This window comes from Oncorhynchus kisutch, unplaced genomic scaffold, assembly GCF_002021735.2.
Source record: "Oncorhynchus kisutch isolate 150728-3 unplaced genomic scaffold, Okis_V2 Okis06b-Okis10b_hom, whole genome shotgun sequence".
NCBI classification, from domain to species: domain Eukaryota; kingdom Metazoa; phylum Chordata; class Actinopteri; order Salmoniformes; family Salmonidae; genus Oncorhynchus; species Oncorhynchus kisutch.
In genome coordinates, this window is record NW_022261983.1 from 13,397,518 (window position 1) to 13,413,367 (window position 15,850).

At 43.6% G+C, this 15,850-nt stretch overlaps 1 protein-coding gene across 1 annotated transcript; it reads left to right on the plus strand.

Annotated features, from left to right (window-relative positions):
• The first annotated feature begins 1,467 nt into the window (after positions 1 to 1,467).
• LOC116360009 (39S ribosomal protein L12, mitochondrial) lies at positions 1,468 to 14,041 on the plus strand. Its single transcript, XM_031814422.1, has 5 exons — positions 1,468 to 1,672; positions 5,115 to 5,307; positions 9,829 to 9,903; positions 10,577 to 10,714; positions 11,902 to 14,041. Exons 1-5 carry the CDS (start codon positions 1,614 to 1,616, stop codon positions 12,016 to 12,018), a joined length of 582 nt encoding a protein of 193 aa, XP_031670282.1. The 5' UTR covers positions 1,468 to 1,613; the 3' UTR covers positions 12,019 to 14,041.
• Positions 14,042 to 15,850: the final 1,809 nt, after the last annotated feature.

A 15,850-nucleotide genomic window follows, 5' to 3' on the forward strand; every position in this document is an offset into this window, starting at 1 on the left:
ATTTTGAAACAGTTCTATTAAGAACACACCAAAAACTACACATATCTAGGACTAAATATGGCTGAGAATGAGCTGAGAGACAAAGCAAGAAGAGGATTTTATGCCATTAAAAGGAACATCAAAATCAAAATTCCAAATAGAATCTGGCTCAAAATTTTCCAATCAGTTATAGAACCAATTGCTCTTTTTGGCAGCGAAGTATGGGGTCCAATCTCTAACAATGAATTTACCAAATGGGACAAACATCCAATCGAAATACTGCATGCAGAGTTTTGTGAAAAATGCAAAGAAAAACTCAAAATAACGCATGTAGAGCAGAATTGGGCCAATACCCCCTCCTCATTCAAATAGAAAAAATAGCCATCAAATTTTACAACCATCTAAAAACAAGTGACCCTAAAACATTCCATCACACAGCTCTACAATGTCAAGAGATGAAACAAGAGAAGAGTCCACTCAGCCAGCTGGTTCTGAGGCTCAGTTCACCAACCCAACCCAAACCAACCTATAGAGCCTCAGGACAGCACTCAGAATATCTGGCCCAACCAAATCATCACAAAACAAAAAGAAAAATATATCACCTATTGGAAAGACACCACATAAAATCAAAGTAAACGTCAATGCTATTTGGCTCTAAACAGACAGTACATGGTGGCAGACTATCTGACCACTGTGACTGATAGAAAACTGAGGAAAACACTGACTAGGTACAGACTCAGTGAGCACAGTCTGGCTATAGAGACCGGTTGTCACAGACAAACCTGACTGCCCAGAGAGGACAGTCTGGCTATAGAGACCGGTTGTCACAGACAAACCTGGCTGCCCAGAGAGGACAGGCTGTGCTCACTCTGCTCCAGGGGAGAGGTAGAGACAGAGCTGCATTTCCTATTACACTGTGACAAATACTCAGACCTAAGAGAATATTTATTTCACAAAATTATAATTCAATACAAAGAATATGAAACTATTTAAGATGAAGAAAAAATCTAATATTTATTGGGTGAAAAGACAAAATGTGCAGTTTTGGCAGCCAAATGTGTCCTTCTGCCACAACCTGAGGGGCAGCCAGTGAAAAGTGCAATGTAATGTTGATCATATTTCCCATCTTGTTTTGTTTTGTCTTTCATACCATGTCATGTTGACACTGGTCTACTACTATTGCTTTAATGTATTGTTGTTCTCATTAATATTGTTGTTGTAGTTGTTGTTAATGGTAATCCCATGTCCACTACTACTATTATTATTGCTGTTGGTCCCACCATTTATAAATATATAAATATGTATAAATATATAAAATATAGATTTATATTTGTCTATGTATATACTTTGACAATGTAAGTAATAATGAACTTGCCATATCAATAAAGTTAATTGAATTGAGAGAGCGAGAGAGAGAGACGCACACACTGAGATTGACAAACGGTACTTTGTTAATAAAGTTATTTAGTCGAACTACAACTCGTTTGTGGCGCAATGCATTGTGGGTAGGTCAGTAACAGAGAGTTGAGGACGCCATGTGCTATTGAGGGAGAAGGACCAGGACTGACAGGCAACGCTGTGACTCTGTGAATTGGAAATATCTGGAGGAGATCCCGGGGGCACAAATAATAAACATGTACTGCACAAGACATTGCATTCGGACCGCACTGCGAATCGCCGCAAAGACGCATCGGTAAGCGGGTGTCATAACCGGGGATCGTAGCTGCTTGTGTAAATTCTAGAACAGTGGGACACAGGAGCTAGATGGTTTGCTAACGCCAAAAGCGTCAAGGGCAGGGAATTGCTAGCTAATTTGCCATGCATTAACCATTTATGTGCCCCAAATAGTCGGAATCACATAGAACTATTAACATAATAACCCTGGGCTCATTCATTTGCTTTGTGAAGAACGGATTTTATGATCATAGCCAACCGCAATGCCACCTATTCCTCGTTAGCTAGCTAGTGAAGAACAATCTTGCAGCCCAATGGATTAATCCGTCACGGATGTGTTGTAAAACCAGCTAACTAACTTGTAATCTAGAGCGAGAAGGCTCAGCAGTAAATAACGTTAGCCAGTTCCACGGACCTAATGCACCCTGTTCCTTCCTTATGAGACGTGCCAGTCAAGGTCATGTGTTTCTTGTATGGCATTTGTGTTTAACTTTAACAAATGGTTGTCATATCCTGTACCTTGCTAGAGCTTCTCTCCCGGTTCTGATTGGTGAATTGTATAGATTTTCACCATTGTATAATGATCCTGTCAACCTTACCGTGACAGTTGTACAACTGATTCAGAGGGGTTGGGTTAAATGCGGAAGACACATTTTGGTTGAATGCATTCAGTTGTGCAACTGACTAAGTATTCCCTTTCCCAACTGAACCAGGTGGAAAATTAGGATGAGAAATAGCAGCTAACTAGCTACTGCTATATTACTAACTGGTGGATTTGAAGAATCTTTGAGAGATCTGTGACAACATTGAATCAGTCATTCCCTTAGGCCTAGAGGGTTTTACAGATGAGACTCAAAAGGCCCCTAAAGTCACATCCAGGAGCCTAAATCTAATTCATTAGTGCATAGTTGTAAATTAATTTGCACCAAAACGGTCCATTTAAACCAATAGAAACCAAACTATTTTAGGTTGCACGCTCTACAGAGGAAACACTGGATTGAATGTAGAGGTCGACCGATTATGATTTTTCATTGGAGGACCAAAGGAAGCCGATACCGATTAATCGGCTAATGGTGACAATTACAACAACATTGAATGAACACTTTTTAAAAATGTTAACTTAATTACATAAATAAAATCAATTTAGTCTCAAATAAATAATGAAACATGTTCAATTTGGTTTAAATAATGCAAACACAAAGTGTTGGAGAAGAAAGTAAAAGTGCAATATGTGCCATGTAAGAAAGCTAACGTTTAAGTTCCTTGCTCAGAACATGAGAACATATGAAAGCTGGTGGTTCCTTTTAACATGAGTCTTCAATATTCCCAGGTAAGAAGTTTTAGGTTGTAGTTATTATAGGACTATTTCTCTCTATACCATTTGTATTTCATATACCTTTTGACTATTGGATGTTCTAATAGGTACTATAGTATTGTCAGCCTAATCTCGGGAGTTGATAGGCTTGAAGTCATAAACAGCTCAATGCTTGAAGCACAGCGAAGAGCTGCTGGCAAACGCAGGAAAGTGCTGTTTGAATGAATGCTTACGAGCCTGCTGCTGCCTTCCACCGCTCAGTCAGACTGCTCTATCAAAAATCAAATCATAGACTTAATTATAATTAACACACAGAAATATGAGCCTTAGGTCATTAATTTGGTCAAATCCGGAAACTCCTTTAGAAAACAGAACGTTTATTCTTTCACTTAAATACGGGACCGTTCTGGTAATGGGTGGCATCCTTAAGTGTAAATATTGCTGTTACATTGTACAACCTTCAATGTCATGTCATAATTATCTAAAATTCTGGCAAACTTTGTTATGAAGAAATGGTCTTCACACAGTTCACAACGAGCCTGGCGGCCCAAACTGCTGCATATACCCTGACTCTGTTGCACAGAACGCAAGAGAAGTGACACAATTTAATTGAGTTTAAAAAAAAATCATGTTAGCAGGCAATATGCAGGTTTAAAAATATATACTTGTGTATTGATTTTAAAGAAAGGCATTGATGTTTATGGTTAGGTGCATTGGTGCAACGACAGTGCTTTTTTTCGCGAATGCGCTTGTTAAATCATCACCTGTTTGGCGAAGTAGGCTGTGATTCAATGACAAATTAACAGGCACCGCATCGATCATATGCAACGCAGGATAAGCTAGTTACACTAGTAATATCATCAACCGTGTGGAGTTAACTATTGATCATGTTAAGATAGATGCTAGCTAGCAATGCCAGCTAGCAACTTACCTTGCATCTCAGTGCAAGAGGCGTCACTGCAGTACCTGGTTCGAATCCAGGCTGCATCACATCCGGCCGTGATTGAGGAGTCCCCATTTTTTATTTTTTATTTTTTTATTTCACCTTTATTTAACCAGGTAGGCTAGTTGAGAACAAGTTCTCATTTGCAACTGCGACCTGGCCAAGATAAAGCATAGCAGTGTGAGCATACAACAAAGAGTTACACATGGAGTAAACAATTAACAAGTCAATAACACAGTAGAAAACAAAGGGGGGGTCTATATACAATGTGTGCAAAAGGCATGAGGAGGTAGGCAAATAATTACAATTTTGCAGATTAACACTGGAGTGATAAAAGATCAGATGGTCATGTACAGGTAGAGATATTGGTGTGCAGAAGAGCAGAAAAGTAAATAAATAAAAACAGTATGGGGATGAGGTAGGTGAAAAGGGTGGGCTATTTACCAATAGACTATGTACAGCTGCAGCGATCGGTTAGCTGCTCAGATAGCTGATGTTTGAAGTTGGTGAGGGAGATAAAAGTCTCCAACTTCAGCGATTTTTGCAATTCGTTCCAGTCACAGGCAGCAGAGTACTGGAACGAAAGGCGGCCAAATGAGGTGTTGGCTTTAGGGATGATCAGTGAGATACACCTGCTGGAGCGCGTGCTACGGATGGGTGTTGCCATCGTGACCAGTGAGCTGAGATAAGGCGGAGCTTTACCTAGCATAGACTTGTAGATGACCTGGAGCCAGTGGGTCTGGCGACGAATATGTAGCGAGGGCCAGCCGACTAGAGCATACAAGTCGCAGTGGTGGGTGGTATAAGGTGCTTTAGTGACAAAACGGATGGCACTGTGATAGACTGCATCCAGTTTGCTGAGTAGAGTGTTGGAAGCCATTTTGTAGATGACATCGCCGAAGTCGAGGATCGGTAGGATAGTCAGTTTTACTAGGGTAAGCTTGGCGGCGTGAGTGAAGGAGGCTTTGTTGCGGAATAGAAAGCCGACTCTTGATTTGATTTTCGATTGGAGATGTTTGATATGAGTCTGGAAGGAGAGTTTGCAGTCTAGCCAGACACCTAGGTACTTATAGACGTAGGGCGGCGACACAATTGGCCCGGCGGCGTCCAGGTTTGTGAATCAGAATGTGTTCTTACCTGACCTGCCTAGTTAAATAAAGGTTCAATAAAACAATACATTAACTGTGTGATTTGTTTCCCCAGGCAGGAGCTCCAGACACCAACGTCATGTGCCCTCCGAACACTCGGGACCAGCCCAGCCAGCCTTTCTGCTGTCATCGCCGCCCCCCCTCTGGATGGAGCCCCCAAACAGTACCCCCCCAAAATCACCCAGCTGGTACACGACATCACCAGCCTCACCTTGTTAGAGGTGTCAGACCTCAATGAACTCCTCAAGGTATGGAACTGGAACATGTAGATTAACATGAGGAGACGTGGGCATCTGAGTCATTTAGCAGACGCTCGTATCCAGGGCCACACAGTCAGTAGACTGTGTAGATTAACATGAGGAGACGTGGGCATCTGAGTCATTTAGCAGACGCTCGTATCCAGTGCCACACAGTCAGTAGACTGTGTAGATTAACATGAGGAGACGTGGGCATCTGAGTCATTTAGCAGACGCTCGTATCCAGTGCCACACAGTCAGTAGACTGTGTAGATTAACATGAGGAGACGTGGGCATCTGAGTCATTTAGCAGACGCTCGTATCCAGTGCCACACAGTCAGTAGACTGTGTAGATTAACATGAGGAGACGTGGGCATCTGAGTCATTTAGCAGACGCTCGTATCCAGTGCCACACAGTCAGTAGACTGTGTAGATTAACATGAGGAGACGTGGGCATCTGAGTCATTTAGCAGACGCTCGTATCCAGTGCCACACAGTCAGTAGACTGTGTAGATTAACATAAGGAGACGTGGGCATCTGAGTCATTTAGCAGACGCTCGTATCCAGTGCCACACAGTCAGTAGACTGTGTAGATTAACATGAGGAGACGTGGGCATCTGAGTCATTTAGCAGACGCTCGTATCCAGTGCCACACAGTCAGTAGACTGTGTAGATTAACATAAGGAGACGTGGGCATCTGAGTCATTTAGCAGACACTCGTATCCAGGGCCACACAGTCAGTAGACTGTGTAGATTAACATGAGGAGACGTGGGCATCTGAGTCATTTAGCAGACGCTCGTATCCAGTGCCACACAGTCAGTAGACTGTGTAGATTAACATCAGGAGACGTGGAGGAGGCCGTAGGAGGGCAACAACCCAGCAGCAGGACCGCTACCTCCGCCTTTGTGCAAGGAGGAGCAGGAGTAGCACTGCCAGAGCCCTGCAAAATGACCTCCAGCAGGCCACAAATGTGCATGTGTCTGCTCAAATGGTCAGAAACAGACTCCATGAGGGTGGTATGAGGGCCCGACGTCCACAGGTGGGGGTTGTGCTTACAGCCCAACATCGTGCAGTACGTTTTTCATTTGCCAGAGAACACCAAGATTGGCAAATTCGCCACTGGCGCCCTGTGCTCTTCACAGATGAAAGCAGGTTCACACTGAGCACGTGACAGACGTGACAGTCTGGAGACGCCGTGGAGAATGTTCTGCTGCCTGCAACATCCTCCAGCATAACCGGTTTGGCGGTGGGTCCGTCATGGTGTGGGGTGGCATTTCTTTGGGGGGCCGCACAGCCCTCCATGTGCTCGCCAGAGGTAGCCTGACTGCCATTAGGTACCGAGATGAGATTCTCAGACCCCTTGTGAGACCATATGCTGGTGCGGTTGGCCCTGGGTTCCTCCTAATGCAAGACAATGCTACACCTCATGTGGCTGGAGTGTGTCAGCAGTTCCTGCAAGAGGAAGGCATTGATGCTATGGACTGGCCCGCCCGTTCCCCAGACCTGAATCCAATTGAGCACATCTGGGACATCATGTCTCGCTCCATCCACCAACGCCACGTTGAACCACAGACTGTCCAGGAGTTGGCGGATGCTTTAGTCCAGGTCTGGGAGGAGATCCCTCAGGAGACCATCCGCCACCTCATCAGGAGCATGGCCAGGCATTGTAGGGAGGTCAAACAGGCACTTGGAGGCCACACACACTACTGAGCCTCATTTTGACTTGTTTTAAGGACATTACATCAAAGTTGGATCAGCCTGTAGTGTGGTTTTCCACTTTAATTTTGAGTGTGACTCCAAATCCAGACCTCCATGGGTTGATACATTTGATTTCCATTGATACATTTTGTGTGATTTTGTTGTCAGCACATTCAACTATGTAAAGAAAAAAGTATTTAATCAGAATATTTCATTCATTCAGATCTAGGATGTGTTATTTTAGTGTTCCCTTTATTTTTTTGAGCAGTGTATATATTAATCCACAGAGCTCCTGCCTGTGGAAACAAATCATACAGTTAATGTATTTTTATAATCTAACCTTTATCAGTTAAGAACAAATTCTTATTTACAATGACGGCCTAGGAACAGTTGGTTAACTGCCTTGTTCAGGGGCAGAATGGCAGATTTTTACCTTGTCAGCATCGGGGATTCAAACCTGCAACCTTTTGGTTACAGGTCTAACACACTAACCACTAGACTACCTGCCGCCTCTACACTCTAACCACTAGACTACCTGCCGCCCCTACACTCTAACCACTAGGATACCTGCCGCCCCTACACTCTAACCACTAGGCTACCTGCCTCTAACCACTAGACTACCTGCCGCCCCTACACTCTAACCACTAGACTACCTGCCGCCCCTACACTCTAACCACTAGGATACCTGCCGCCCCTACACTCTAACCACTAGGATACCTGCCGCCCCTACACTCTAACCACTAGGCTACCTGCCGACCCTACACTCTAACCACTAGGCTACCTGCCGCCCCTACACTCTAACCACTAGGCTACCTGCCGCCCCTACACTCTAACCACTAGGCTACCTGCCGCCCCTACACTCTAACCACTAGGCTACCTGCCGCCCCTACACTCTAACCACTAGGCTACCTGCCGCCCCTACACTCTAACCACTAGACTACCTGCCGCCTCTACACTCTAACCACTAGACTACCTGCCGCCCCTACACTCTAACCACTAGGATACCTGCCGCCCCTACACTCTAACCACTAGGATACCTGCCGCCCCTACACTCTAACCACTAGGCTACCTGCCGACCCTACACTCTAACCACTAGGCTACCTGCCGCCCCTACACTCTAACCACTAGGCTACCTGCTGACCCTACACTCTAACCACTAGGCTACCTGCTGCTTATATGTACTGGTACCCTGTGTATAAAGCCATGTTATTATTGACTCAGTACTGGTACCCCGTGTATAAAGCCATGTTATCATTGACTCAGTACTGGTACCCCGTATATAAAGCCATGTTATCATTGACTCAGTACTGGTACCCCGTATATAAAGCCATGTTATCATTGACTCAGTACTGGTACCCCGTGTATAAAGCCATGTTATCATTGACTCAGTACTGGTACCCCGTGTATAAAGCCATGTTATCATTGACTCAGTACTGGTACCCCGTATATAAAGCCATGTTATCATTGACTCAGTACTGGTACCCCGTGTATAAAGCCATGTTATCATTGACTCAGTACTGGTACCCCGTATATAAAGCCATGTTATCATTGACTCAGTACTGGTACCCCGTGTATAAAGCCATGTTATCATTGACTCAGTACTGGTACCCCGTGTATAAAGCCATGTTATCATTGACTCAGTACTGGTACCCCGTGTATAAAGCCATGTTATTATTGACTCAGTACTGGTACCCCGTGTTTAAAGCCATGTTATCATTGACTCAGTACTGGTACCCCGTATATAAAGCCATGTTATCATTGACTCAGTACTGGTACCCCGTGTATAAAGCCATGTTATCATTGACTCAGTACTGGTACCCCGTATATAAAGCCATGTTATCATTGACTCAGTACTGGTACCCCGTGTATAAAGCCATGTTATTATTGACTCAGTACTGGTACCCCGTATATAAAGCCATGTTATCATTGACTCAGTACTGGTACCCCGTGTATAAAGCCATGTTATCATTGACTCAGTACTGGTACCCCGTGTATAAAGCCATGTTATCATTGACTCAGTACTGGTACCCCGTATATAAAGCCATGTTATCATTGACTCAGTACTGGTACCCCGTGTTTAAAGCCATGTTATCATTGACTCAGTACTGGTACCCCGTGTATAAAGCCATGTTATCATTGACTCAGTACTGGTACCCCGTGTATAAAGCCATGTTATCATTGACTCAGTACTGGTACCCCGTGTATAAAGCCATGTTATCATTGACTCAGTACTGGTACCCCGTGTATAAAGCCATGTTATCATTGACTCAGTACTGGTACCCCGTGTATAAAGCCATGTTATCATTGACTCAGTACTGGTACCCCGTGTATAAAGCCATGTTATCATTGACTCAGTACTGGTACCCCGTGTATAAAGCCATGTTATCATTGACTCAGTACTGGTACCCCGTGTATAAAGCCATGTTATCATTGACTCAGTACTGGTACCCCGTGTATAAAGCCATGTTATTATTGACTCAGTACTGGTACCCCGTGTATAAAGCCATGTTATCATTGACTCAGTACTGGTACCCCGTGTATAAAGCCATGTTATCATTGACTCAGTACTGGTACCCCGTGTATAAAGCCATGTTATCATTGACTCAGTACTGGTACCCCGTGTATAAAGCCATGTTATTGTTACTCATTGTGTATTTATTATTACGTGTTTTACTTTATTCCATTCTCTTTCGCTCTGTATTGTTGGGAAGGTCTAAGTCAGCATTTCACTGTTGGTCTACACCTGTTGTTATTAACGAGGCATGTGATGAGTAACATTTTGATTTGCTCAATGACTTCTCCAATAAAGTATGTTTTAATTTTTTTTATCCCAGAAAACCCTGAATATCCAGGATGTTGGGATGATGCCAATGGGAGCCATGACTGCAGCAGCAACACCTGCAGCTCTGGTAAGACGGGGATTGTTTCAGTGTGTTTCAGTGTTTTATTCAATATGTTTATCAAGCTTCTTTACCTGTGTTGGTTACCCTGCCCTTACACGATGCCCCGTGGTTACCCCTTACACGATGCCCCGTGGTTACCCCTTACACGATGCCCCGTGGTTACCCCTTACACGATGCCCCGTGGTTACCCCTTACACGATGCCCCGTGGTTACCCCTTACACGGTGCCCCGTGGTTACCCCTTACACGATGCCCCGTGGTTACCCCTTACACGGTGCCCCGTGGTTACCCCTTACACGATGCCCCGTGGTTACCCTAGGAGGTAGCCCTGCAGAGCTCTATCTATAAAGACCCCTTCTATATATAAAGGCTATAACCTCTTTTAGTTTCAATGCCCAATGTAAGCCTCTTTACTGCAATGCAATCGTTGTGCTTGACTGTACACATCAACATGTCATGTAGCTTCCTCAGGGCATAGATAGAGCATGTTTTAACCTGGCATTGTATTCATTCTGCTCCTACAGGCAGTGGAAGAGGACGCGGCACCAGGGCATAGATAGAGCATGGTTTAACCTGGCATTGTATTCATTCTGCTCCTACAGGCAGTGGAAGAGGACGTGGCACCAGGGCATAGATAGAGCATGGTTTAACCTGGCATTGTATTCATTCTGCTCCTACAGGCAGTGGAAGAGGACGCGGCACCAGTCAAGAAAGAGAAGACACACTTCACAGTAAAACTGACAGAACTGAAGGCAGCAGAGAAAGTGAAACTCATAAAAGAAGTGAAGAACTGCATCCAAGGCTTGAACCTGGTGCAGGTCAGATGGTCTGTTTGTCTCTGTGTGATGTCACAGCCATCCAAGGCTTGAACCTGGTGCAGGTCAGATGGTCTGTTTGTCTCTGTGTGATGTCACAGCCATCCAAGGCTTGAACCTGGTGCAGGTCAGATGGTCTGTTTGTCTCTGTGTGATGTCACAGCCATCCAAGGCTTGAACCTGGTGCAGGTCAGATGGTCTGTTTGTCTCTGTGATGTCACAGCCAGATGAGGATTCTTCTGTTCTTTGTAATCATTTGTCCTTTCCATCTCTTACCACACATGTTCCAGTGTCCACGCTTAAAGGACACGCAGTCAAATCAGTCTGAGACATAGGAAAGCCCTGGGTTGGAGGCCTTTCACTCTGTGGTCCTGCTCTCTGTATGTATATAGTAGGTTAAGAAGTTGGAGACCTTTCACTCTGTGGTACTGCTCTCTGTATGTATATAGTAGGTTAATATAGAGGTTGGAGGCCTTTCACTCTGTGGTCCTGCTCTCTGTATGTATATAGTAGGTTAATATAGAGGTTGGAGGCCTTTCACTCTGTGGTCCTGCTCTCTGTATGTATATAGTAGGTTAAGAAGTTGGAGACCTTTCACTCTGTGGTCCTGCTCTCTATGTATATAGTAGGTTAAGAAGTTGGAGGCCTTTCACTCTGTGGTCCTGCTCTCTGTATGTATATAGTAGGTTAATATAGAAGTTGGAGACCTTTCACTCTGTGGTCCTGCTCTCTGTATGTATATAGTAGGTTAATATAGAGGTTGGAGGCCTTTCACTCTGTGGTCCTGCTCTCTGTATGTATATAGTAGGTTAATATAGAAGTTGGGGGCCTTTCACTCTGCGGTCCTGCTCTCTGTATGTATATAGTAGGTTAATACAGAAGTTGGAGGCCTTTCACTCTGTGGTCCTGCTCTCTGTATGTATATAGTAGGTTAATATAGAAGTTGGAGGCCTTTCACTCTGTGGTCCTGCTCTCTGTATGTATATAGTAGGTTAAGAAGTTGGAGGCCTTTGTTCTCTCTGTATAATCCACCTTCTGTTTCTTACTCTGAAATACATACAATCATGTCTGTCTAGGAGGTTGCTTTGTGTTATTGTTACTATAGATCCTCTGTCCTCTACCAGGCTATGAAGTTGGTTGCTTTGTGTTATTGTTACTGTAGATCACTGATCTCCTCTGTCCTCTACCAGGCTAAGAAGTTGGTTGAGTCCCTCCCCCAGGAGATCAGAGCCAATGTGTCCAAAGAGGAGGCGGAGAAGCTGAAGACAGCCCTGGAGACAGCAGGAGGCACTGTGGTGCTGGAGTAGAACGTCCCTCCTCTCTCCCTGCCTCCACCTGACTGACCCCATCCACTGTCTGGCTGCTGTTACTCCTGTCTTCTATCTTTCTGTTGTATACAGCAGGAAAAGAACAAAGGAACCAATGCCTTGGAAAAGGAAACTAAAACCTAGCCTTTTTGATAACGTTGCTGTACTAGCTACCAACTGGACGGTGTGAGGCGGGAGAAACGAACTCAGACTGAACTCCTCAGGCTCAGAGCCTGAACGCACCCGCCCACCGCCCGGCCGCTCGTCAGTTCCCTCGCCCATTTGTCTTGTCTTGTTCGTCTGTCTGGCTCTGTCCCGATCCTCCACCCTTCTCCTGAAGTGTGCACTTCTCTTGGGTTCTTTCTCACATTGGTTTAACAACGGTGGAAACTCAACTCCCTCAAAGCCAATGTTTACATCAGCCCCATGTTTACAAGTCCACGACTGGGAATATGAGGGTACAGGACAGGAGAAGGGTGGATAATGGGTACTTTTGCCCATCTATCAGTCTGGTACTTTTGCCCATTGGTCTGCATTCAAGCTGGACTTGGCCTCCTGTCTGTATTCGTCTGGGGGTGAGTTTCCCTGAAAGCCTCGTAACTAACGTGGCATGTTATTTCTCCTGACAACCGAGCCTCCACGGTGACCATTGAAATATCTACGTTTGACTGTCTGTATTCTCCAGAGGAGGCTGATGGGAGGAGCTATAGGAGGACAGGCTCATTGTCATGGCTGGAATGGAATTATGGAATGGAGTCGAACAGGTGGTTTCCATTTGATGCCATTCCATTAATTCCATGTCAGCCATTACAATAAGCCTGTCCTCCTATAGCTCCTCCCACCAGCCTCCGCTGGTATTTTATGTGCGTTAATGAACCAAATTCGTCAAATGGACATTTAGCTGGTTGTTCTTTGAGTGGTGTGAGTCTGGGTCATCAAGAGGACTGAGGTACCACGTTGGCAACCAAGCTTTTTTTAGAAACCCTCCCCCTGACTGGTAAGACTGCCGTGTTATCTAGAACCAGGAGAACGGAGCTGTGTCCTCGTTACGGGTTGGAACCGGAACAGAACTGAAAAGTAGCAGAAACAGAACCTGGAACGAAAGTGATCCATACTGATCCGGAACAGAACCATTATTTTAAAAGCATGGGAACCGGTTAATAGCGTTCTTTTACATTCCAGGCGTTTCTACTCTCACAAAAAAAACGCAACAAAGTGCCAAGCCAAGGCAAAGCCCTCACTCTGTCACTCAGAAACATATTCCAGTATCTGCCTGCAAGCTGAAAGTCTTTACCAGTGTGTGTGCATGTTTAGGCTACCCCCCCCCTGCTCTATCCGCACTGATTGGTGAAGTCATTTAATTAGCTAAATGTGAAAGGGTGGGGGAGTTGATTTTAAAGGTTAAAAAAAAGGAATAGAAAGGAACGCTATAAACCGGTACTTTTGTTTGGTTTGAACCGGTTCAGAATGTTATTTTGCTGGTCGGAACAGTGGAACGTAAACAGTTATATTTGCGTTTTCCTGTTCAGAACGAAACGATTGGAGAAAATGAATCTTGGTTCCAACCCCTGGTCTTTATACTGTATGGCTGATATAGGATCAATGATGAAGTGATTCAAATAAATAAAAATACAAGTTACATTTCTTTGGTTGGTTGAATATAATCTGAATATAATCTGAATATAATCTGAATATAATCGGAATATAATCTGAATATAATCGGAATATAATCGGAATATAATCTGAATATAATCTGAATATAATCTGAATATAATCTGAATATAATCGGAATATAATCGGAATATAATCGGAATATAATCGGAATATAATCTGAATATAATCTGAATATAATCTGAATATAATCTGAATATAATCGGAATATAATCGGAATATAATCTGAATATAATCTGAATATAATCGGAATACAATCGGAATATAATCTTACATTGGATCACGTTTTGACAGATTAGATTGTGCTGTAAAGACTATGAACGATGATTAAATAGTACCTATGTGAAATGTATTCATAATGATGTGATTACATATTTAGATTTTATGTAAAGCTATGTTTGGTGTTTGACATACTATATTTTGAATTCATTAGAATTTGAAACAAAGTGCATTTTAATATGTAAAAGAGCCACTAGGGGGCAGAAGAGAGCGGTGCTGATTCTCCCAGGACAACTGGCAGCCCCGCCTGATTCTGTCGGCCCATGGATCAATCTCTCCCCCAAAAGGTAAATCCTATGGGATCTCAACTTACTGTTAAGAGTTATAATAGGAGAATACACCAAGGTGCAATTTAGAAACGTGGTTTTACATCAGCAGCTTTTCTCTTTATGCCAGTCACTGAATTAGCCATGTCAACTAAACATTTAGATTGGTAAATTAGTCTAGAGGCCAGCTAGCAATCATGGTCAAATCATGGGTCGGCAGCGTAGCCTAGTGGTTAGAGTGTTGGACTAGTAACCGGAAGGTTGCAAGTTTAAATCTCCGAGCTGACAAGGTACAAAGCTTTCGTTCTGCCCCTGAACATGGCAGTTAACACACTGTTCCTTGGCCGTCATTGAAAATAAGAATTTGTTCTTAACTGACTTGCCTAGTTAAATAAAGGTAAAATAAAAAATTACCAACTGGGGACGGCAAACATTTCTCTCCACCCGATTGGCAAAATGTGTAGAACTGCAGGAAATTAGCTTTTAAAACAGCACATTTTTCTCTGCAGCTTGTGCTGTGGGTTGTGTTGACCATATTACCGCCACACCAGCAGTCACGAGACCACAGAACATATAGGTGATGCTGTTGGATGGACTGGTTACCTTATGCTACACTCCAAACATCATATCCATTAGTCTGGGAGAGAACATATAGGAGATGCTGTTGATTCATTGATTGTGCAGGCTGGCTTACAGAGTTAGCCTACAATTATTGTGAATTTCCATTTGATTTTATAATAGCCTAGTTATAAGGGTATTGTATTATATGTTCATAATTAATAGGCTGACATCACCGTTTAACTATAGACTATCTCACCTCCGTGTGTTTCCATCTCCTCTCCTTCATTGCTTGTTTCAGCTCGCAGAGAGAGGGGTTGTCAACAGTTTAATTATGTTTTGTGAAAACATTTTTACTTATCGATGTTCCTGAACAGATTCCACTTGGTTCTCCTAATGAAGTACTGGGTAGTTTCAGGAACAACGTTGGAGAACCCGTGGAGGTTGATGGTTGATGCGTGGAGTGACCTAACCGGGGGCGCGCCTGGAACCAGGCACGATTGAAAAGGAACCAGCGGGAAACGGCCTCCCATTTACCTCTTCCAGTGTATACAGATGATATCTATTTCCCCCTGTTCCTGCCCATTTCATAATGGGCCATTCTAAATCTAAACTGACTTGAAATATTAGCAAAAGCCAGATTAAATTGAGAATAGTCTGATGAGTGAAAATATGATCACTTGATTAGAGAAGAGGGTGTGTAGACTGATGCACGTAACTGAGTGCAAGACTTTCTCAAATCATCAGTATCCTGTAGTCGCATCATGCAGCCTGTTTGTGTTGATTTCTAACACATTCTAAGGTTTGTATCATTCACGACTAAAGTTGCCAAATAACTCTAAATCTAATGTATAGGGCCTGTTTCAAATGATGACTTTTACGCTCAACCTAGCCACTTCATATATACACCTCTGGAATTTAAAAAATATTCAGAAATATTATTTTTTACTATAAAATGGTATAATATAAAATGACATGGGCCTTATAAGCCTATCCTATCAGATAAATGAACAGGCCTACAGCCTGTGGTATGGAACACAGGACTCATATTCTGTTCC

Bases quoted from the DNA above. Each gene is read 5' to 3' on its own strand.
- LOC116360009 (XM_031814422.1), top strand. From the start codon at position 1,614: ATGTACTGCACAAGACATTGCATTCGGACCGCACTGCGAATCGCCGCA. The intron at 9,904-10,576 runs GTAAGACGGGGA...CTGCTCCTACAG, and splicing joins CAGCAACACCTGCAGCTCTG to GCAGTGGAAGAGGACGCGGC. The intron at 10,715-11,901 runs GTCAGATGGTCT...GTCCTCTACCAG, and splicing joins AAGGCTTGAACCTGGTGCAG to GCTAAGAAGTTGGTTGAGTC.